Raw genomic sequence first — 23,903 nt, forward strand, 5'->3', positions numbered from 1 at the left:
TTTTCTAACATCTAAGAGCGTAACATTTAGTACAAGTACTTCAAATGAAATAAACTTATAACCCGTTTTCTGAGTAACATTTAGAATATTTCTATAGATGGTTGCAACACCTCCGCCACGACCAATCAGACGGGGCTCATGCTTATAACAGTATCCAGGAGTAGACGACTCATTAATACCGAAATAATCATTTGGTTTAAGCCAGGTTTCAGTAAGGCAAAGTACATCGAAGCTATTATCTGTGACTATTTCATTTACAATAACTGCCTTAGGTGCGAGTGATCTAATGTTTAGAAGACCTAGCTTTAGAAATAGTTTTTGTTTACTAATAGCAACATTTTCTGTTTTAATAACAATTAGATTTTTCCTAGATCCTGCAGTAGATTTATTATTTGATCTCACTAAACGAGGAATCGACACGGTTTCTATGCAATGTTCTACACTAGTATTTATATCAGTTGAATTGGAGCAGCAGAGACTATGATTTGGACTTTTGGTTACTAGTCAAAGGGTATTTAACATTTTGGAGATGTTATCTTGTAACATTATAAACGAACAAAATTCACTTTTGGTAAATTTAATGCGTCCTTGCTGAAAGCATTAAAAAACCCAAGCCTTTGGACAGTAATGTATATATATATATTTGATCATCTCTGATTAGTGCTGTAGTTTCAGACACTAGAGTCTGTGACTGTGATTCTAATATACACACAAAAGGACAAAATCACAGGCTCACATACGTTTAACACATGATTTGTCTTTATTACAAAAATGAAACGTGACAAAACAAAAAACCCTAAAAAACAGAAGCTGATCTATCAGAGTTCAGGCTGAAGGCTTCAGGAAAAAGACAGCTCTTCCTAGATGAGAATAAGGCAGGTGATGTAAGTCTGGAGTTTAAAGCCTTGTGTAGTCACATGATCTTCAGTCGGTCAGTGTTGAGATGGGCCGCTGAGCACTGGTCACTGGGTTTGAGATGGCTCACTGGGACACAGACAGAGGAGCACTGGAGGGTCCGGCTCCGCTCGGGGCCGCGGGGGACGAGACGCTCGGGGTCTGAGAGACGCTGCTCGCTGTCGGCACCGGCTCCATCTTACTGATGTGTGTGATGAAGCGCAGGCGCAGACGCATCGCCGGCCTCAGCGAGCAGATGATCCTCTCCACCTGCACAGAATTAAATGGGGCATGTTATACACTTTCTCAAAGTCTTGATGTGGTTTCAGGCTCTACTAGAACAGGTTTTCCTGCTTGAATGTTGATTATTCTCCTCATATTCTCCATTGTTGCGGCTCCTCTCTTCCCAGTCTGTCAGTAACGCTCTGTTTACTTCCGGTCTCTATGAAGCCCCTCCTTCTGAAAAGCACACTGTGCTCTGATTGGTCGGCTGGATCAGTGTGTTGTGATTGGTTGAGCGCTTCGAGTGTGTTTGGGAAATGTCCCGCCCCTTACCAGTTTAACACACTACTAACTAACTCAACCAGGCCCCGCCCCTTTATTCTGCGCATTAATTATTATAATGAGGAATATTGTGACGTGTTCGTTCCCGGAAGAAACTCAAGACTACAATGGAGGTGTTTCAGGAGTTCAGGAACAGTGACACTGATATAGAGAAGAACTCTCGTTTTCATGATCAAACAGCAACATCACACACTGAAGATGAACATGCAGAAAAGCAGAATATCTCTTTAAGGTGCGTCTCAATGCTCATACTTGTGCTGTTTTGTAGACAGACCTTCTGTTTAAAGACCTCTGAGTGACCTCTTACAAACAGGATTGAAATCCACAGATCAAAATGCATCAGATCATTCCAAAACAATGCCAGACAGACTTATGATCAAACATCGTTCAACTGAACAACTCTATATCAAGTCTAAAACCTATAAATGTGTCTATTATGCTCAGATCACTGACTAAAACTCATTCTTTCCTCACTCTCTTACCTTCTGCAACTCGTATGAATGTGTGTGTGCATGTGTGTGTGTGTGTGTGTGCATGTGTGTGTGTGCGTGTGTGTGTGTGTGCATGTGTGTGTGTGTGTGCGTGTGTGTGTGTGTGTGTGTGTGTGTGTGTGTGTGTGTGTGCATGTGTGTGTGCGTGTGTGTGTGTGTGCGTGTGTGTGCATGTGTGTGTGTGTGTGCGTGTGTGTGTGTGTGTGTGTGTGTGTGTGTGTGTGTGTGTTAGAATAATCAATAAAATCTTGTTTGTATCTAAAGTCTGTGTAAAGATTTTAAATATATGTATTAAATATGTGTTTGTCACAGAAAAATGTGTTATTAACAACCAAGCCAAAGTTCAATGATAAAAAAAAAAACACCAAAGTAAATCAAATGTAATCAAAATGTTAAATATCTGAACACACAAATGGTAAAAGTGTTTAGCGGTGTAACTCCACAGTTCAGCACCGCACAGGTCAGCCTTTCAGCAGTACATATCTGACACTGATCATGTGTTCAGAAGCTAATCTCTGAGTTGCCTTACACAGACTTTAAAGAGAAGCGTTATGAGCTTACAAATGAAATGTCTTAAACTGCTGATCTTGTTACCATGCTAATAAATAGTGTTTTCACTATAGTTTGGATATTAAGATCCGCTGCAGAGCCGATAGTCACTGAACGCTGGACGAGGCATTTGCTCGACCGTAGAAGAAGTGACTCTTTCAAAATTCCCTATAAATGAATAATTCCCTTTGAGTTAAACTGACCCGTTTCCCGGACATGCCGGAAGACAAAACCTTCTAAACTCATCCATTAAACACTAGAATCACACAGATTCAACACAGAAGCGCGTGACAGTCGTCAGCACTACGATTAAACACCTCATATATGCAGGACTGAAGGATGATGTGAGAGAGTGAAGCTGAAGATCAGGTGATAAAGCAAACGCACACAGGAGAATGATCTTCATCTCCAGAGACTGCTGATACTGAGCTGATACACCTGACCTTTCCTGCTCTTCCCTGAGGGAGAAGGCTTCCGAAAGAGACTCGACCCCCTCAAACACACTCATGTGAGACACACACACACACACACACACACACACACACGATCTCATGCTAACTCGCAACTATTAACATTTTGTTGAATATGTGGCTGATCCATTTGAATTTGTACGATCTGCTCTAAGAGAGATATTATATTCCTGTGTATTTAATACCACAGCTTATGCGTAATTAATTTAGTTAATCTTACTAATCATGAAAGATACATTGTTTTTGATAAATATACACTACTGGTCAAAAGTTTGAGATCGGTAAGATTTTTAATGTTTTTAAAAGAAGTCTCTTCTGCTCACCAAGGCTGTGCTTATTAGATTAAAAATACAAACAAAAACAGTAATATTGTGAAATATTATTCTAATGTAAATCAGCTGTTCTCTATGTGAATATACAGTAAAGTGTAATTTATTCCTGTGATCAAAGCTGAATGTTCAGCATCATTACTCGTCTTCAGTGTCACATGATCCTTCAGAAATCACTCTAATATGAGGATTTGATGATCAATAAACATTTATGATTATTATCAGTGTTGAAAACAGTTTTTTACATTTTTATTTCATGATGCTATGATGAGTAGAAAGTTCAAAAGAACAGCATTAATCTGAAATCTAAAGCTTTTGTAACATTAAACACGACCGTTCAAAAGTTTGGGGTCAGTAATAATTTTAATTTTATTTTTGGGGGAAATAAATAAAATAAATCAATACTTTTATTCATCAAGGATGAGTTACACTGATCAAAAGTTACAGTAAAGACATTTATAATGTTAGAAAATATTCTATTTTAAATCAATGCTGTTCTTTTGAACTTTCTATTCATCAAAGAACAGTTTTCAACACTGATAATAATCATAAATGTAACTTTTGACCAGTAGTGTACACAGTCAAACCAAAATGTATTTAGCTCTCCTCAATTACATAAATGAACTATAGTGTCCTGCACACACTAGTAAAAAAATATCAAAAACTACACATGGTGTCTGAATAAGTTTTGGTTTGACTGTATATGTGTGTAAATCAATAGTTTTGTATTGTATGCATTGAGAACAGACACTCTACCTTTACAGTTAACTCAATATATGACAGAGGGATTAGAGGAGGAGGAGACACTGCTTCTGGAGAAAGTGGACGAACTGAAGGCTTCACGGGGTAAGGGTCAGATGATTCGGACTGATAAATATGGAAATGTTGTATGTTATCTGAGGCGCTCATAACTTTCATCACACTCCTGGTAGAACTTAGACTCTATTTCTGTCTCTCTCATGTTTCCAGTTTGCGAGACTCATGTGAATAATGCCTCTGTATGTGGTCGAGGGCAGAGGGCCTGAGAACAGCCTATTTTACATCATTACAAACTGTTCACATTCGTCAGGTGAGGCCTATTATGGGATGTTGAGGAAGACCAATGTGGATGAAGATGAACCGCAAAGTGTACATACTATTATATACATACATAGTGGGAGGCCTTATGATCATGTTCATTTGCTTTTCCAATCAACTTTGAGAGTCTTTGTTCAATGATGAATGAATATGTATGATTTTCCTGGATAAATACGGTTTTGCTTAGAGATTATCTAGTGGCTCTCTGAGAAACTACCCTGGATCGCCACTTCAGACAAATACATCTCATTTACTTTCACCATTGAGTGAGCGGACTGTATTTGATTGGTGGATCTCCACCACACTGCTTACGCCCCAGAGACAGGTGACCTTCATGCTTCCTGGTTTCCTAATAATCATACACACTCATAGGAAAGTGCTACATCATCACATAGTTAGCCCATGGTTAGTGACAGCATCTCACCCGCCAACCTCCCTAAAAATCTAACATTTTAGTCCGATGTTCAAGAAGTGTTTATGGCCTTGATACGAAGAAGAATGTTACTGTGTGTGTGTGTGTGTGTGTGTGTGTGTGTGTGTTACCTGGTCTTTAACGCTGTCCCCGGTAAACATGTATTTGATGTGGTACAGGAAGTCACAGATGGGGTCCATATAGGACAAGTGTTTAATGTGCTGGTCCACAGCCTGGAGCATCTCGTAAAACGCCACTCCAATCTGAGAGAGGAAGAAACACACACTCATCATCAGCAACGACATCACAACACAGGCCACCATTCAATCATTACTGTAGCTTCTTTATTATTAATGCTATTATTAAGCATTAGTGGATGTTGGTGTTATGTTGATCTGATCTGCTCCGATGCAGATGTTGTAAGTGGAGAAATGACAGTCCTTCTATGAGTTACTAACAAAGTCTCTTAATTAATCTCTTAATATCGTGTGTTTTTGCTCCATGTCAGGAAGTAAAGCGTGTCCAAACCCCACCACAGCAGAACCGCTGCTCGTCTCCGAGTAACACACGGGTGTTTTGTTATTGAATGCCTCGATAATATTAGAGCGATTTGGTTAAGTAAATGATTCAATGACTCACTCATAAAGACAGTCACGGTTGTGCTGTGCTGTGGTCAGTGTGTGGAGCTGAAGGGTTTCTGGGTAATGTGCTGTGGTCAGTGTGTGGAGCTGAAGGGTTTCTGGGTAATGTGCTGTGGTCAGTGTGTGGAGCTGAAGGGTTTCTGGGTAATGTGCTGTGGTCAGTGTGTGGAGCTGAAGGGTTTCTGGGTAATGTGCTGTGGTCAGTGTGTGGAGCTGAAGGGTTTCTGGGTAATGTGCTGTGGTCAGTGTGTGGAGCTGAAGGGTTTCTGGGTAATGTGCTGTGGTCAGTGTGTGGAGCTGAAGGGTTTCTGGGTAATGTGCTGTGGTCAGTGTGTGGAGCTGAAGGGTTTCTGGGTAATGTGCTGTGGTCAGTGTGTGGAGCTGAAGGGTTTCTGGGTAATGTGCTGTGGTCAGTGTGTGGAGCTGAAGGGTTTCTGGGTAATGTGCTGTGGTCAGTGTGTGGAGCTGAAGGGTTTCTGGGTAATGTGCTGTGGTCAGTGTGTGGAGCTGAAGGGTTTCTGGGTAATGTGCAGTGGTCAGTGTGTGGAGCTGAAGGGTTTCTGGGTAATGTGCTGTGGTCAGTGTGTGGAGCTGAAGGGTTTCTGGGTAATGTGCTGTGGTCAGTGTGTGGAGCTGAAGGGTTTCTGGGTAATGTGCTGTGGTCAGTGTGTGGAGCTGAAGGGTTTCTGGGTAATGTGCTGTGGTCAGTGTGTGGAGCTGAAGGGTTTCTGGGTAATGTGCTGTGGTCAGTGTGTGGAGCTGAAGGGTTTCTGGGTAATGTGCTGTGGTCAGTGTGTGGAGCTGAAGGGTTTCTGGGTAATGTGCTGTGGTCAGTGTGTGGAGCTGAAGGGTTTCTGGGTAATGTGCTGTGGTCAGTGTGTGGAGCTGAAGGGTTTCTGGGTAATGTGCTGTGGTCAGTGTGTGGAGCTGAAGGGTTTCTGGGTAATGTGCTGTGGTCAGTGTGTGGAGCTGAAGGGTTTCTGGGTAATGTGCTGTGGTCAGTGTGTGGAGCTGAAGGGTTTCTGGGTAATGTGCTGTGGTCAGTGTGTGGAGCTGAAGGGTTTCTGGGTAATGTGCTGTGGTCAGTGTGTGGAGCTGAAGGGTTTCTGGGTAATGTGCTGTGGTCAGTGTGTGGAGCTGAAGGGTTTCTGGGTAATGTGCTGTGGTCAGTGTGTGGAGCTGAAGGGTTTCTGGGTAATGTGCTGTGGTCAGTGTGTGGAGCTGAAGGGTTTCTGGGTAATGTGCTGTGGTCAGTGTGTGGAGCTGAAGGGTTTCTGGGTAATGTGCTGTGGTCAGTGTGTGGAGCTGAAGGGTTTCTGGGTAATGTGCTGTGGTCAGTGTGTGGAGCTGAAGGGTTTCTGGGTAATGTGCTGTGGTCAGTGTGTGGAGCTGAAGGGTTTCTGGGTAATGTGCTGTGGTCAGTGTGTGGATCTGAAGGGTTTCTGGGTAATGTGCTGTGGTCAGTGTGTGGATCTGAAGGGTTTCTGGGTAATGTGCTGTGGTCAGTGTGTGGAGCTGAAGGGTTTCTGGGTAATGTGCTGTGGTCAGTGTGTGGATCTGAAGGGTTTCTGGGTAATGTGCAGTGGTCAGTGTGTGGAGCTGAAGGGTTTCTGGGTAATGTGCTGTGGTCAGTGTGTGGATCTGAAGGGTTTCTGGGTAATGTGCTATGGTCAGTGTGTGGATCTGAAGGGTTTCTGGGTAATGTGCAGTGGTCAGTGTGTGGAGCTGAAGGGTTTCTGGGTAATGTGCAGTGGTCAGTGTGTGGAGAGATGGACTGCGTCACACAGCCCCACAGGAGCACAGAAGGAACTACTCCACTCAGGCGCTCTCTAAGTGTGTGTGTGTGTGTGTGTGTGCCGGCCTGTGGCCTAATCAAGTCTCGTCTCTCTTTCCCATGAGGCTCTGCTTTGAAGAGTGCAGGTGTGTGTGTGTGTGTGTGTGGCTCTACCTCCAGCATGCATCTGGTCCTCTCCTGCTGGAAGCGCTGCAGAAATGGCCCCACCAGGTGATACACGTACAGCAGCTGGAACTCAGTCTTCACGATGGGCTTCAGCACCTCCGACAGGAACCTGACACACACACACACACACACACACACACACACACACACACACACACACACACACACACACACACACACACACACACACACCATCAAATCACTGCAACACAGTGTCCAGCAGCAACAGACACCAACAATCAATCAATAATTACACGTTGGCTTGACGAACTGTATTCAAACTACATGAGACTCTATTAATGGGAACCAAGAAATGCAGAAACTGTAACACCGAATTAAAGTCCCCATGAAATTGGCAATTCCTGTTTTTTATGTATTTTGCAGTGTTTATTACTAAATGATTTATCAGTGCACATCATTATTGTGTTTAATTCATGTGTCTCGTTATCTTGAATCAGAATAAGTTCCTCTTGCAGCATCTCTTCTCTTCTCTGATGACGAGGGCGGAGCAACCTGTCAATCACACGAGATCCACCAATAGCGAACCACAACCATCCAATCAATCCCCCACAGACACAATCAAGCCCCGCCCACATTTGTTCTTCACTGTAAAAAATTGCTGTAAAAATGGCCAAATTCTGACAGTAACTTACTGTTTCCCTTTAAAACAGTAATGTACTGTAGAACACACTGCATGCTGGGTAATATTCTGCATGGTAAGCAACTGCTGTAAATTTCCAGCCCGATTTTCAACACTGATCTACTGTATTTATGTATTACGGTTTTGTACTGTAGTACGCAATGCATTGTGGGCTGGTGCCAATAGCACAAAGGCGCTGAACGGGTGTTTCAAAGGAGTTTGAGGTGCTCATGACAGGGAATATGTGTGGAAAACAGAAGGAAAATAATCAAAGAGCGTGTTGTTTTACACCTGGACCGGTAACTGTGGCGAGCGGGAAGAACTGAAGCTGAAAGGTGGCACCTGAAATGAACATGTTTGTGGCACTTATGACAGGAATACCTGTGGAAAACAGAAGGAAACTTCTAATCCCTTTAGAGAAAACTCTGAAACTGGAGGTTTTGGCCGGAGTGTTTTCTCACACATCTAAATCACTGGAACGGTGACTGATGAGCTGGAACTGAACAAGCTTATAAGTCAGTGATTATAAATGCATTAAACGGAGAGGGTAAAATCCTGTCGATTTATTCCCAAATTTCAGTGTTTATTAAGGCTTTCAGACTGTATTTCTCGGTGGCACTCTGATGGTTTAGGCTGTCTAGTGCTCATGAGCAGGAGGAAACACAGCTTACCTGTATGAGCTGTAACAGAGCTGGAGTTTGTATTCTTTACTGCACTTTTTCTGACATAAATGTGCATGTTGCTTTTACTCTTGCCTGTATTTTTGTCCATTTTGGGTGTTCTTGCTCATAAATAAATGTTCACCTTTTCATTAGCCTATTACTGCTGTGTTTATACTCTGGAAAATGAAAATCACACAAGAAATTACTAATCTAATTCGAGCTGTGTTTACAAAATGACCCAAATTGTTTTCAACCCACCATTTTTACGAGTGTATTGTAAACAGAAATAATCACAGAAATGGACTGCATGCACTTTTCACCGCAACAGTCATTTCACAGTATTAATATCGCAAAATTACAGTATATTGCTTGTGTCTCCGCTGCCAGTATTTTAACATTAATTTACAGATTTTTTTTTGCAGAGTTGTTCCAGAAGCCGTTTCACTCAGATATTCGTCACAATAGTGAAGAAAAGACGAGCGCAACTTCCCTTTCATGTGCTATATTCACGAAAACCTCAAGGTCCCTATTTTAACGATCTGAAACGCAAGTAACTTTGTGGGCGGATCTCGGGCGCTGTTGCTATTATACCGGCGGGATAAATGACTCTTGCGCCCGACGCAAATCTAAAATGAGTTGGTCTGAAGTCGCTTCATTACTCATAGGTGTGGTTTGGGCGTAACGTGAAATAAACCAATCAGAGCGTCATCTCACATTCCCTTTAAGAGCAGGCGCGTTTGTTCCATGGAGGATTGCTATTATAACGGCGGATTTGCCATTGGGGATGGAGAAACACACCCAAATTAGCTTCGGTTAAACAGGCGTATAATAATTTGGGTAAATGTATAAGCTAGATTTATGCCTATTTTTCACATCTTCATGGACACAACAATGATTTCCCTCGTGTGGTAATATTTTTCCTTGTAATAATGTATGGTTTTCTAAAAATGTGAACTGCTGCGTCTGTGTGTAGATGAGAGAAGCAAAGTGTATGTGTGTTGTGCATACGCTACATTGATTATGGCCAAGCATGCGCCCTTAAAATAGCATCTGAATAACATGTGCAACGCGCCACTGACTTTAGACTAGGTTTCTCCTGGTCAGTGGCGGAATTGTTTTCTGAAACTGCAAAATAGCACCAGGGAACGTTTGCGCCGGAACACGCCTCCTCTTTTCACTGAACCGCCCCCGGGAGCGCAAGTTCATTCCCTAATTTACAGACGTGCGTCTGTGGAGGGAAAAGTCCACTGTGCGTCCGGTGCAAAATAGGAATGATGCATGCGTCGGTGTACAAAATCAATTGCGCTGGGTGCAAGATAGGGCCCTAAGAGTCTTTTTATATTGAAAAAAAATCATGCCAAACGATTGCTTTGGTCTATTGTTGATGAATTATGACAATATAAGTATGAAGTGTTTATATCGTAATATGTCGTAGATGGATGGAAGGGTGCATGTTCACAGATATATCAGATTCATGAAGCTCATCCTTGACATGATCAATAACTGAAGGTCATTGTGTTTCAAGTAGAAGAGTGGAAAATGTCATGAAAATGGGTTTAATGTTCAGATTTCATGACCTCCAGACAGATCGATGTGAGTCTCTGAGTCATGATGATGTCCTCCACTGTGACCAGATCTTCATTAATCAGACTAATTGTGCCTCGATTGGGATTGGGGTGATCAGAGCTGTAGTAAAACACTCACACCGCTGTATGAAGCGGAAGTTAGTCTTTTCTCTCCTATTGTGTCGTATATATCCGAGTGAAACGCTTCAGGAACAAGAACAAATGTGGGCGGGGCTTGATAGTCTCTGTGGGGAATTGATTGGATGGTTGTGGTCTGCTATTGGTGGATCTCGTGTGATTGACAGGTTGCTCCGCCCTCGTCATCAGAGAAGAGAAGAGATGCTGCAGGAGGAACTTATTCTGATTCAATATAACGAGACATGAATTAAACACAATAATGATGTGCACTGTTAAATCGTTTCACTGTACGGGCGGAGAGGAGTGTGTGCTAACGTTCCCCCGTCGCTGCAGACGAGTGTGTGAGACGCTGTTAAGCGTGTCCCATCACTGCTCCTCCACGAGCCGCCTGTCACTGAGTTATCTGTGTGTGTTCATGGACACGATCCCAGACGTCACACACTGTGAGCAGACACAGTTACACACAGACGCTTTCACACTTCAAAACAAACAGAGCATGTGACCGCAGCACGAGGTCTGACACACACACACTACCGTTCAAGTACGACTGTTTCTTCTATAGAGAAATTAATACTTTTATTCAGCGAGAATGCATTGCATTGATCAAAAGTGACATCTATAAAGTCACAGAAAATTTGTTTCAAATAAATGCTGTTCTTTTAAACTTTCTATTCATCAAAGAATTCTGAAAAATAAAATGTATCACAGTTTCCACAAAAATATGAAACTGTTTTCAACATTGATAATAATCATAAATGTTTCTTGAGCATCAAATCATCATATTAGAATGATTTGTGAAGGATCATGTGACACTGAAGACTGGAGTAATGATGCTGAAAATTCAGCTTTGATCACAGGAATAAATTACATTTTAACATATATTCACATAGAAAACAGTTAAATTAAATTGTAATAATATTTTTTTAGTGTACACTACATGAACTACCTTTCAAGTCAACAGAAAATCAAAATTGACTTTATTTTACAGTATAATGCACTGCTCCTAATGTCCTCGATTCATCAGTACATTATTGCAAAGATAAAAAATAAATAAATTTTGTTATGACAATGTTATGAAATCCATTTTTTCAAACCGTCCTGTCCGGCTTCATCCTGGTACAAAACAGATTATCATTTGAAAAGACAGCAGATCACTGAAGTAGAATGGGTTGTGAAGAAGATCTGAGCGCACTGATGCGTCTCTCTGTGTGTGTGTGTGTGTGTGTGTGTGTGTGTGTGTGTGTGTGTGTGTGTGTGTGTGAGATGTGGGATGAGGAGCGTGTGGAGGCAGGAGAACTGAAGCATTGCAGCACTCATCCTCACACATCACACACACACTAGTACTGCATTTCAGAACTACTCAACAAACAACTCACTCACTCACTACAACACTCATGGATTTATCAGCATCTGCAGTCAAATTTAACTCAAGACATTTTTTAAGGCACAAATAAAATGTATTCTGTATTCAATCTCAAAATAAATCATGTATTTTGCAGAACACATTCAACAAGGACTTAATAAGGGTTTGACTGCAATTTTATTCAGTATGTACTGTAATTGGTTTATGTACCAAAATATCAATACATATGAATAAGACATTTGAATTTTCTGATTATAAAATAATGCATTTAAAGAAAGACAGATTATAGATTATTGTGGCAATAATAGTAAAATCTATTTATTAAATATGTTAAACAAAGTTCTGTCATGACAACTCTGAGTATTTGGCATGGTAATGTGATATGTTTGGTCTTGGAGGAAAAGATCTGCTACGCTACTGCCAACACACACACACACACACACACACACACACACACACACACACACACACACACACACACACACACGACACACTCTTGTGAGCATATAACACACGCTGCTGGTGCACAACAGCATACATGAATCACCTGTAGCAGATCTATACAGGTGGAGCTGGGGAAGCGGGAGAGTTTCTGAAAGCGCACTGCACTTCTAAGGTGAACGTGACCAAGTATTAGGTTGAGCAGCGAGCTCATTGGCTACTGATACAGAGGAACCAATCAGCTGCGCCCTATAGAGAATGATGTGAGTTAATGACCCATCAGCCTGCATCATCTAGAGTTTCATGACAGAACTCTGTATTTCTTAGTTTTTAGGTGTGATTAAATTTTTATTTGCCCTTTATTTAACCGGATAAAACGTTTAGAATCTCTTTTACAGAATGTAAATGACATGTCCCCCCCACTTTTCAAAATCTTGTTTGTTATGATTTTTTTTTATCGCACGCTGTCATCGCGACGGAGGGGCAGGACACAGAGAGCCTGTGCCGATGCGTGCGTCCGGGAACGTCTCGTCCACACTCACTGAAAGCTCTGATGAGCAGGTATTGCACCAGAATCCAGTTCTCTTTCGCTCTTGAACGAACAACAACACACACATTTATGCCAAAATGTCCGTTTTGTCGAGTATCCTCTCGTCTTAAATGAGTTAAATAAAATCTTAAATGAAAGTCAAGAGTAAATGAGAAAATGAAATGCGTGAGATCCTGCAGCGGCAGCAGATCTTAAAGTGACAGCAGCCTCTAATTCTGTCTGTATTCTGTTCTAAAGTACTTCTTCCTGACTCTGTGTGTTAGTGCTCATGGGTAGCCGTAACGGGTTCCACTCAGACCTTAACGGGTTCCACTCAGACCTTAACATTAAGTATTTTACTGTTATATGTCAACAAGATTCAACAAGACATGTTCACCTGGCGATACCCAATGTTTAGATCTGCTGTGGTATTTATGCAAATTAGCACATACGTAATTAGATTATGCACCGTTTGTCCATGTTAACAAACCATTTCATAAAACTTGTAATACATTTTTTGTTTGTCTTGATGTAAGTAATCAACTCAGTAATTTTCATGGTGATATCTAAAGGTTACAGTTTTTACCCTATTCACGTGAGAAAGAGAATGAATAGACTATATTTGGGTCTTTTCGAAACTTTCCCCTAATGGGATTCTTCTGGGCTTTTTTCCCTTACTCAGGACATATTGAGGATACAGAATCAGTTGAGTTTGCTTCTGTTGCAATTTGTTCAACCTTTTTTCATAAAATGACTGGACTTTTAAGTTAACCAAAGAACACAGGGAACAGAGCAGATCACTCACTGATCTAGACTAAAGAGCATTTGTAGCTTTGATAAGGATTAATCTATATTTCATTTATAATTTATGCAGTGACGGCTCTGATGTCTTACTTGGGGATGAGGGAGAGCTGGCCGATGCTGGAGTGATGCCAGACGGCGTGTGCGAGCGCCAGAATGTAACTGCAGTGCATCTCTGAGTACGACTGGTGGCACGCGGTGAAGTCCAGCAGCTGGAAGGGGTACCCGACCCAGTCCGACTCCGAACTCAGAACCGGACTGCTGATCACACTCACGATGCGGTCATGGAGGACGATCCAGTACGGCTCCTGAGCAAGAAACAGAACATTACATTAACTTGAACAGAGATATCGAGTCTTAGAAATATGCTTCACGGCAAGGCCAGGTAAGCAAGAGGAGATGTGGACCTAAATGTAGCTTCTAAGTTTAATTTATTTAATAAAATAACCAAGAGAACCAAACCAAGGGCAATAAATGCACAGAACAATTATGGTCCCAAACGCTGCAGCTAACCCAAGCGGCCGATGGCGAGTCTACATCATCATCATCCAGCAGGAGTTACTGTTACTAGCTGCTGTATGAGAGAGAGAGCGACAGAGAGAGGAACATAAACCGTGTGCGTACAGGCAGAGCAGTGATGACCAGTCCAATCGCGTTCATCCAGGCCGTGACGTTCTCACGGGGAACCAGCGGCTGGCTGCAAAACACACATATATCACACATCAAACCCATACTTCAACACACAGCACTGTATGAACGAACATGCGTCTCGTGTGTCATGACCTCTGACCTCTTGAGCACCACATTGAGCAGGGCGTTGCCCACGTCTTTGCCGGGCACAGCCAGAGCCATGAGCTCCACACAGGTGACGTGCAGCGCGTGCGCCGCCGGGTTGGGGAACTCGTTGAAGCGCCAGTCGCAGTTGGGGAACGGCCCCGGGGACTTCCCTGCCATGGGTGCCCTCGGTTAAGGAGACTCACTGAGACCATACACACCTCTGCTATATTAACTCACACACTACACACTCTAAAGAGTCGCCTGAGTGGGATTCTTTCCTGTCTTGACATATTTCTTATTTAGACAGGAAGTTGGTGTGGGATGGATATCTCAGACCTTTTTATATAAATGGCCAGTAGCCGTTAGTTTGCATCACAGCCGTCGCTAGTCAGAGGCAGCATGTGCATCAGCTTAAAGCCAACATTGAAGAGTTTCCAATGTTAAACCACAGAACATTTGAGACCCGTGCTGGCTAAATGAGTGGGAATACACACAGGATCATTTCGAGCTACAGGCAAAACAAGTGAAATTTTATGATTTTGGTTGATTTTGAGGTCTTGAGTTCATCAAGTCGATCCCAATGCTCCAAATAGCGATTAAACATCTAAAAGTATCTTTATTTGTACGTTTTCTGAGAGTACCACCTTTCCTTGGTCCACGAAAAACAATCTTACTGGCGCCGACTGACAGATCCGATGCTTGCGCACAAAGACGATCCCGATATACACACACACACAAAGAGTTACAGTATTTCAAAATATCTGTCTTGCCGAGTGTTCACGGAAAAAATATCTTAACGTAATTAAATATACGTTTAGTTAGGGAAAATCATCTGATGTGTAACATTATATTAGATCCGTTATAGTAGGTCCGAATTTCGGTGGCCGAGAGGTGCAAAACAAATCGCAATAAAAAAATAATAATAACAAATCCAAAAACAAAACAACAAATTATAAACACAATGGCAAGTCTAAAAACAAAAAAACAATTCAGAAAACACAACGACAATTCATACAAAACGGAAAAGGTAGGTATATTTTGAGAATGACATACTTATCGCTGAATGGACGAGACACCTGTCAATCAAGCCAGAACCGGAATCAAGCGATACTTGTTTTCTGAATTGTTATTTTGATTTTAGACTTGCCATTGTGTTTATAATTTGTTGTTTTGTTTTTGTAACTGGGATTTGTTTTGCACCTCTCGGCCACCGTACCGAATATATAGGCTGTCTGTTTCATTAATGTTAATCAAACAATTGTGGAAAAAAAGTTGAATATATATTTTTCCTATAGATATTTGGTTTTGACTTGGTGAGTGACAAATTTGGTGTTATTATTTCTCATTGTGACTCATTTTGCCTGAACGGGTCACATTTATTTAGGCGGAAAACCAAAGAGAGACCATTAAGCTGCTTTTCTGGCAACAGATTTATAAGCAAAGCTCATGACAAATTTGGGAAGATGGCTAGTGTTTCCAAACATGCTACAGGAACGTCCGGGTCCGGCAATACAGGTACAGCCTGCAGTCTCCACATCTCCCGTCTTGGTAACCAAAACCCAGGCGTTATGCGCTGAATTGTTAACGGACTGGCTTGGTTGAACATCGGCCTTTAGGTAAATTAAACTGCCCATATCGTGTAAAAGTACACAGCCCACTTTGTCGGAATGGAGGTACTGAAACGCCTCTGAGCTTTTCAGGTTATTAATTGCATTCCCATCCACCGCCATGGAATCAATAAAATAAGAAAAGATCTTGGATGTTGTGATGCTGGGCCATATCGACATGTTGTCCGCCCATGATGTTATGGTCAAAACACCATTTTTAACAAGATTTTCGGTCGAATGTTGCCATTCCAAAGCCATTTTTACACCATTACTCAGCCTGCGCCGGAAGTTCTTGGCAGAAACAGGAAGTAAACCGGAAGTGCCCGGGAAACTTGTCTATATAAGCGACTCTGAAGCAGACACCAAAAACACCATATCATGACCTGCTTTTTATAAATACATAATTAAATTACTCTATATATTAATATTAATATTAGCCTGGGAAAACCCAGACAAACTTCCAGCAAATTTAGATTTGCTCTGCAAGTAGTCTGGCAAAGAGCCCATTCAAGCCCATTTCTAATCCGTCCAAATCAAGGCACCAATCAGAAACGTTGAGGCGGGCTTTACACGATGACGATCGCTCTGATTGGTTTTAGGTCTATCCAATTGCGCCCAGAGGCATTTGAGCGACGTCCATTGGTGACGCCCCTTTGGAAATGAGTTATTAATGAAGCTTTGCCAGACCATAACTCAGTTACTACTGAGAATGGTCTGGTTTTAACCAGGCTATATTAATATGAGATAATCACACTATTCCGAATCATGTTCTCACAACCATACATTGTTAAAATATATAAAGTTACCAGCCAACTGGTGAGTTACACGGCTTTATATACTCGTGAACGCTGATTTTTACTCTGATTCAGTGGCTGACGAGTGTAAATGTTGGACCCTGACTGAGATGCTAAAGCTTCCTCAAACACAGCAGTCAGAAGCAATCCATGCATAATAAATACATGCAGGAATTTGAAAACAGTGTTTTGTGCTTTGTTTAGTAATCACTTTTGGCTGTTCTGCGATCCTCATGCAGTCACCACTCCATAACTATTCTTTTTTTCTCAGATTGACCCAATTCGCATGGGTCATACATCTCAGATTGGAGATGCGGGAAAACAATGCCATCCCTGTATCTCTTAAATGCATTATTGTGATGCCGCTGACTGTGATGTGCTCAGGAAAGGATATTATCCACCAGCCGCCCGATGAGTTTGCAGTAGTAGGTGTCGTCGGGGATCCAGATGTTGTCCTCCCGGGGGTTCATCCCACACTTCAGGTAGGTCTCGCTGAGACACCAGCCGGGGGTGCGGTTGTCCTTGAGCGAGCTCATGATGGCGTGGACCAGCTTCCTCTTCAGGTTGGTGCGATCTCGTAGGTGTCTCTCGTAATAATGCAGCGTGTTGTACAGGTACGTCACCGGACGATCTGCATGCCAAAGGTTTATGGTAAAAGAGTAAAAGCAAAAAAAAATCATAATTAATTAATCAAATTAATAAATCACAATTCAAAAACTGTGTTCTTCAGTAAGAACAATAATATTTAATGTGTGGGGGGGAGGGGGGGAAGAAATATGATTGCAGTTTACAACTTGATTATGTGTTATTTACAATTTTAATTTAAAGTTTGATATCTTAAAATCCCCCTGTGGTAAATTTTAAGTTTTTAATGTTGTTTAAATGTCTATGTGGTGTTTTTAATATGCTTTAAGACAAACCATGTGTAAGTTCATAAGTCGACACCATTGCTGAGTATTTCCTCCTTAAACCTGCAGTGAACCAAAGACAGTCTCAAAAACACGCTTTGAAATCGCTGGTGTTTCTGACGTCACAAACTACCTTGTAACCAATCAGATCAACGTGTGATCGTCAACCAGTGGATCTCTGAGCTGAGTGAGTGGAGGCGGGGCTCATTTGCATATTCATAGAACCGCGTATACTAAATGAGGCAAGGGTGTCGAGTTACATTCAAGATATTTTAAGGCATGGAGATTTTTTTTTAAAGGAAAAAACATTTAAATGTGTTATTTTGGTGATCAAAGATGAGTTTTAAGGGATACAATTATTGACTACAGGGGGACTGTTGTTTCAGGCTCTACTAGAACAGGTTTTCCTGCTTGAATGTTGATTATTTTCCTCATATTCTCCATTGTTGCAGCTCCTCTCTTCCCAGTCTGTCAGTAACGCTCTGTTTAGTTCCTGTCTCTATGAAGCCCCTCCTTCTGAAAAGCACACTATGCTCTGATTGGTCGGCTGGAGCAGTGTGTTGTGACTGGTCGAGAGCTTTGAGTTTGTTTGGGAAATGTCCCGCACCTTACCATAACCGCCAGTTTCAACACACTACTAACTAACTCAACCAGGCCCCGCCCCTTTATTCTGCGTATTAATTATTATAATGAGGAATATTGTGACGTGTTCGTTCCCGGAAGAAACTCAAGACTACAATGGAGGCGTTTCAAGAGTTCAGGAACAGTGACACTGATATAGAGAAGAACTCTCGTTTTCATGCTCCAACGGCAACATCACACACTATAGAAAGATGGAAAAAAGCAGGATAGGTGCTCCTAAATAATAATTTAAACTCTTTTAATTCCCTGCGTGAGATCCACGAGCCCTCCTGCCTCTCACCGTGAAACTTGTAGAGGCCGCCCAGGTGGTCGAGCAGCGTCTCCAGGGACTTGGACACGGGCAGCAGCTCCAGGAAGCGATGGATGACGATGTCGAACACGGGAAGGAAGCGCAGGCACACGTTCCCGAAGTAGATGGGCAGGTACTGGGACTGCAGCTGAATGGGAGGGTTGACCTGCTCCGCCAGGCCTTCGAAGTACAGCTTCTCGGGATACTTCTGCAGGGAGCACAGTGGAGGAGCTCATCACCAGCACAACTATCACAACGCCTCCCAACCCTGACTCAGAGACCGCTGGAATCCAGGCGTTCAATGGGCCGGCTTTTGGCTAAACGATTTGACTGCACTGACACTACTGGATGAGAACCAAACTTGAACTGAATTAGGCTGGATGATCACATCACTAGGCGCGTTTCCATTACAGATTTGCGCAAAACTTTTGCGATTTTTTCTAAATGTCGACAAAAAACTTGCGAAATGACGGCGTTTCCATTAACCGATGTTATGCGACTAAAACTTCATTTTTTCTCGCGCGATCAGTAAAATAATTCCAAAAACAAAATGTTTTCCAAGCACTAATGGTAAGGAACGACCCTTATTATACTTGAGAGCGGCACATATGAGGTGTTTCTGGGTGTTTCTCCCTCAGATCTGCTTCGAGGTCTTGATTGTGGCATTTATTTGAGGTTTAGAATCCAGTATTCCTGTAATTCTTTTGTCTTATATGAGTTTAATAAAGAGCTCTGTCTCGTATTCTGTCCAAACACACCGCGTCATCTACGTCAGGTGACCTGTAAATGCGCAAAAACTGTTTCCATTGCAGTTTTGCGCAAAACTTTTGCGATTTTTTCTAAATGTCGACAAAAAACTATTGCGAAATGACGGCGTTTCCATTAACGATGTTATGCGACTAAAACTATGTACTATATCCCAGCCACTGCACTGGCCATTATTAGTAATGGAAGGAGATGTATCTGTGTTTTCCAAGCATTAATGGTAAGGAACGACCCTTATTATACTTGTGAGCGGCTCATATGAGGAGTTTCTGGGTGTTTCTCCCTCAGATCTGCTTCCAGGTCTTGATTGTGGCATTTATTTGAGGTTTAGAATCCAGTATTCCTGTAATTCTTTTGTCTTATATGAGTTTAATAAAGAGCTCTGTCTCGTATTCTGTCCAAACACACCGCCTCATCTACGTCAGGTGACTGTTAATGCGCAAAAACTGTTTCCATTGCAGTTTTGCGAAATATTTCTTTTTCGAATTGCCTGAAAAACCTCCTTTTGAAAAACAATTTTTGCGATAAATGGGAGTTTTTGTGAAATTGACGTGAAATTCCATTGGGCATATTTTCAATTCGCAATTTGCGCAATTTGAAGGGTAATGGAAACGCGGCTATTGTTTCCTGCAGAGCTTCTTTACAGCGGAGTCGACTGTTTCATAATTGATGAACTTTGCCAAATCACAGTTATTGAACTGAATTGAATCAACAGTAAACCGACTCAAAGTGAATAACACTACTGTCTTATGCAGAACTCCTTATGGATGCACTGAACTCATAATTGATGAACTTTGCACAGTAACACTGAACTGAATAATGACACTATTGTCTTTTTAGAGCTGCTTTATCTCATATTTGATGATGCATCATTGATTCCTGATTATTACAGTTCAACTTATTTGAAAACAATCTGTATTGTATAAAACGCTTTAGAAATTAAGATGACTAGACATTAGCTGGACCAATCATAAAAAAACATTGACTTCAGTTGAGCATTTATGGTAGCATTTCATAGGTTATTATGTGTATTAAAGTGTTAGTTCACCAAGAATTGAAAATTCTGTCATCAGTTACACACGTCTTCTCAAACCCTAAGACTTTCGTTCATCTCTGGAACATAGATGAAGATATTTTTAATGAAACCCGAGAGATTTTTGTCCCTCCATTGAAACTGCATTCAACAACGACTTTGACGCTTCGAAACGTTCTGACATTGTAAATGTAATCGATATGAATACAGAGGTTTAATCAATGTCTAATCAATGAGGTTTAATCAATTGTGACGTGACATGACCCATTTGAGCTACTATGTTTACCATATTTGATGTGCTCTACATGTATTGATGGGTGTTTATATGTGAATAAAAGCCTAAATTAAACCTGTTCATCATATAAAGCGATTGTGTTTCTTCTGAAGACTTGGATTAAACGGCTCCATTCATACGGATCACTTTCCCACTGTCTTTATGACTGTTTTGAAGCATCAAAGATTTGGATGTGTGGACATTGGAGAAATAGAAATGATAAAATATCACACTTTGTGTTTTTAAGATGAAAGAAAGTCATAGATGTTTGAACGACATAAGGGTAAATAAAGACAGAATGATCATTTTTGGGAGAACTATCACTTTAAGACTTTATAGCTATTGTTCTTGGTCCTTGAGATAACTATATTATCTTCCACTTTATTATAAACGTGTGCATCTGCCACTTTAAATGCTGGAGCTCTTTAAAGCAGGATGGATTCTGATTGGCTGTCAATGTTTTTTATTGTTCATCAGCTGGAAAAATGGTTCTGAAAGTGATTCCAACTATATTATTTCTCTGTGCGTTTATCGTTCTAGTTGTGCTGTGGACCCCGCTGTTATATTTTTAACAAATATTAGAACTATATCTCTATTATTATCGTTATAGTTATCATTCTTGTGTTGTATAGTTCAGTCTTTACCCAGTAGATAACAGCTTTACCACATGTTCGATAACAGCAGCCAGGGACGTTACCAAGAATCTCAAGAGTATTATAAACTCAGAGTGGTCACATGTTGGCTTTGGTCTTATGGTGGGGTTCAGCTCGGGTCAAACTGTGCGCTGCTGAATTATGTTTTGTTTGCCGTTCAGCACGGATACACACAAGACGAAATGTCACGGCAATCTGAGGTCAATCTCTACTTAAAATGCCACAGAGAAATAAAGATGGGGGATAATAACTGTGTTTATGACATTTCAGACACTCATCAAACTTGATATTTTGCTGAATATCCTGAACTAAGATGGTTTTCTGTTTCATCTCTAAAGGTCAACAATAGAATTATACAGAAATCCATATGTAACGTCCATCTGTGAGAGACGTACGGCTCTGGGGTAGCCAGCGTTCACTGTGCGTTTCTTTGTTTAACTCGGCAGGTCACATTAAAACAAATGTTTATGTACACAGATTGAATAAGCAAGCGGTCGTTTGAGCATGAAGGACATTAAAGACAGTAACTCAACCACAGTACAGTCAGATTAACACAAACTGAATGTAAATGATTGAAAAATTCACCTGTTGCCAAAAATGAGGAATGAGGAAGAAAATTCCCTGGATTAGTGAACGTTTGCGAGGCTAATGCCATCACATCTTTGAAAGATATTCAGAGTTTTGTTAGCGACACTTAGCAAATAAATATGCTAAACACAACTGTATATTCCCGCTTGTTTTGTTATGTCTGCTAAATAATCAGTTATTAGCACTGGATGGATGAATAATCTGAGGCACAGGCTCTTCACACATTTTTCCAATAATTTGCCAGCTTTTATGGACGCTGCTGATGCCATTATCCAATGTGTGTTATCTGATGCTGAAACAAACACTAACCACGAGGCCTGTGAGATACTGACAAAATACATATCTTGATATTTTATGGGATTTTGTTGATAACGATAATTAGACAATTTAGCAGTTTTTGTGCATTTCTTGACAGTTTCTTGACTGTTCTGTGTGTTGTCAGTGTGTAGCAGGTTGTGTGTTTGGTGAGAATTGTTAATGTGTAGCAGGCTGTGTTCGCTGTGTTTTGTTAACATGTAACAGGATGTTTTTGTTGTATATTGTTAGCGTGTAGCAGGCTGTTTTTGGTGTGTTGTTAACATGTAGCAGATTGTGTTTACAGTGTGTGTTGTTAGCGTGTAGCAGGTTGTGTGTTGCGTTACCTTGTGGTAGGTCATGTGTGTTGTTAGCGTGTAGCAGGTTGTGTGTTGCAGTACCTTGTTGCGATACCTTGTGGTAGGTCATGTGTTTGGTGCGTGTTGTTAGCGTGTAGCAGGTCATGTGTTTGGTGCGTGTTGTTAGCGTGTAGCAGGTCATGTGTTTGGTGCGTGTTGTTAGCGTGTAGCAGGTCATGTGTTTGGTGCGTGTTGTTAGCGTAGCGTGTAGCAGGTCATGTGTTTGGTGCGTGTTGTTAGCGTGTAGCAGGTCATGTGTTTGGTGCATGTTGTTAGCGTAGCGTGTAGCAGGTCATGTGTTTGGTGCGTGTTGTTAGCGTGTAGCAGGTCATGTGTTTGGTGCGTGTTGTTAGCGTGTAGCAGGTCATGTGTTTGGTGCGTGTTGTTAACGTGTAGCAGGTCATGTGTTTGGTGCATGTTGTTAGCGTGTAGCAGGTCATGTGTTTGGTGCGTGTTGTTAGCGTGTAGCAGGTCATGTGTTTGGTGCGTGTTGTTAGCGTGTAGCAGGTCATGTGTTTGGTGCGTGTTGTTAGCGTGTAGCAGGTCATGTGTTTGGTGCGTGTTGTTAGCGTAGCGTGTAGCAGGTCATGTGTTTGGTGCGTGTTGTTAGCGTGTAGCAGGTCATGTGTTTGGTGCGTGTTGTTAACGTGTAGCAGGTCATGTGTTTGGTGCATGTTGTTAGCGTAGCGTGTAGCAGGTCATGTGTTTGGTGCGTGTTGTTAGCGTGTAGCAGGTCATGTGTTTGGTGCGTGTTGTTAGCGTGTAGCAGGTCATGTGTTTGGTGCGTGTTGTTAACGTGTAGCAGGTCATGTGTTTGGTGCATGTTGTTAGCGTGTAGCAGGTCATGTGTTTGGTGCGTGTTGTTAGCGTGTAGCAGGTCATGTGTTTGGTGCGTGTTGTTAGCGTGTAGCAGGTCATGTGTTTGGTGCGTGTTGTTAGCGTGTAGCAGGTCATGTGTTTGGTGCGTGTTGTTAGCGTGTAGCAGGTCATGTGTTTGGTGCGTGTTGTTAGCGTAGCGTGTAGCAGGTCATGTGTTTGGTGCGTGTTGTTAGCGTGTAGCAGGTCATGTGTTTGGTGCGTGTTGTTAACGTGTAGCAGGTCATGTGTTTGGTGCATGTTGTTAGCGTAGCGTGTAGCAGGTCATGTGTTTGGTGCGTGTTGTTAGCGTGTAGCAGGTCATGTGTTTGGTGCGTGTTGTTAACGTGTAGCAGGTCATGTGTTTGGTGCGTGTTGTTAGCATAGCGTGTAGCAGGTCATGTGTTTGGTGCGTGTTGTTACCTTGTGGTAGGTCATGTGTTTGGTGCGCATTGTTAGCGTGTAGCAGGTCATGTGTTTGGTGTGTTGTTAGCGTGTAGCAGGTTGTATGTTGTTACCTTGTGGTAGGTCATGTGTTT

At 41.8% G+C, this 23,903-nt stretch overlaps 1 protein-coding gene across 2 annotated transcripts in view; it reads right to left on the minus strand.

Annotated features, from left to right (window-relative positions):
* Nucleotides 1-739: 739 nt before the first annotated feature.
* Nucleotides 740-23,903, minus strand: part of med23 (mediator complex subunit 23) — a 69,641-nt gene continuing 46,477 nt past the window's right edge. For both annotated transcript variants that reach the window (XM_082147831.1, XM_082147830.1), the window contains 8 exons: nucleotides 18,535-18,751; nucleotides 17,099-17,335; nucleotides 14,317-14,482; nucleotides 14,151-14,223; nucleotides 13,620-13,834; nucleotides 7,376-7,496; nucleotides 4,918-5,049; nucleotides 740-1,164 (listed from right to left, as the gene is read on the minus strand). In XM_082147831.1, the coding sequence (XP_082003957.1) occupies nucleotides 982-1,164; nucleotides 4,918-5,049; nucleotides 7,376-7,496; nucleotides 13,620-13,834; nucleotides 14,151-14,223; nucleotides 14,317-14,482; nucleotides 17,099-17,335; nucleotides 18,535-18,751 (1,344 nt within the window). In that variant the 3' untranslated portion in view covers nucleotides 740-981. The remainder of the gene's footprint in view (nucleotides 1,165-4,917; nucleotides 5,050-7,375; nucleotides 7,497-13,619; nucleotides 13,835-14,150; nucleotides 14,224-14,316; nucleotides 14,483-17,098; nucleotides 17,336-18,534; nucleotides 18,752-23,903) is intronic.

Source organism: Leuciscus leuciscus (assembly GCF_965113295.1).
Source record: "Leuciscus leuciscus genome assembly, chromosome: 19".
Lineage (NCBI taxonomy): Eukaryota > Metazoa > Chordata > Actinopteri > Cypriniformes > Leuciscidae > Leuciscus > Leuciscus leuciscus.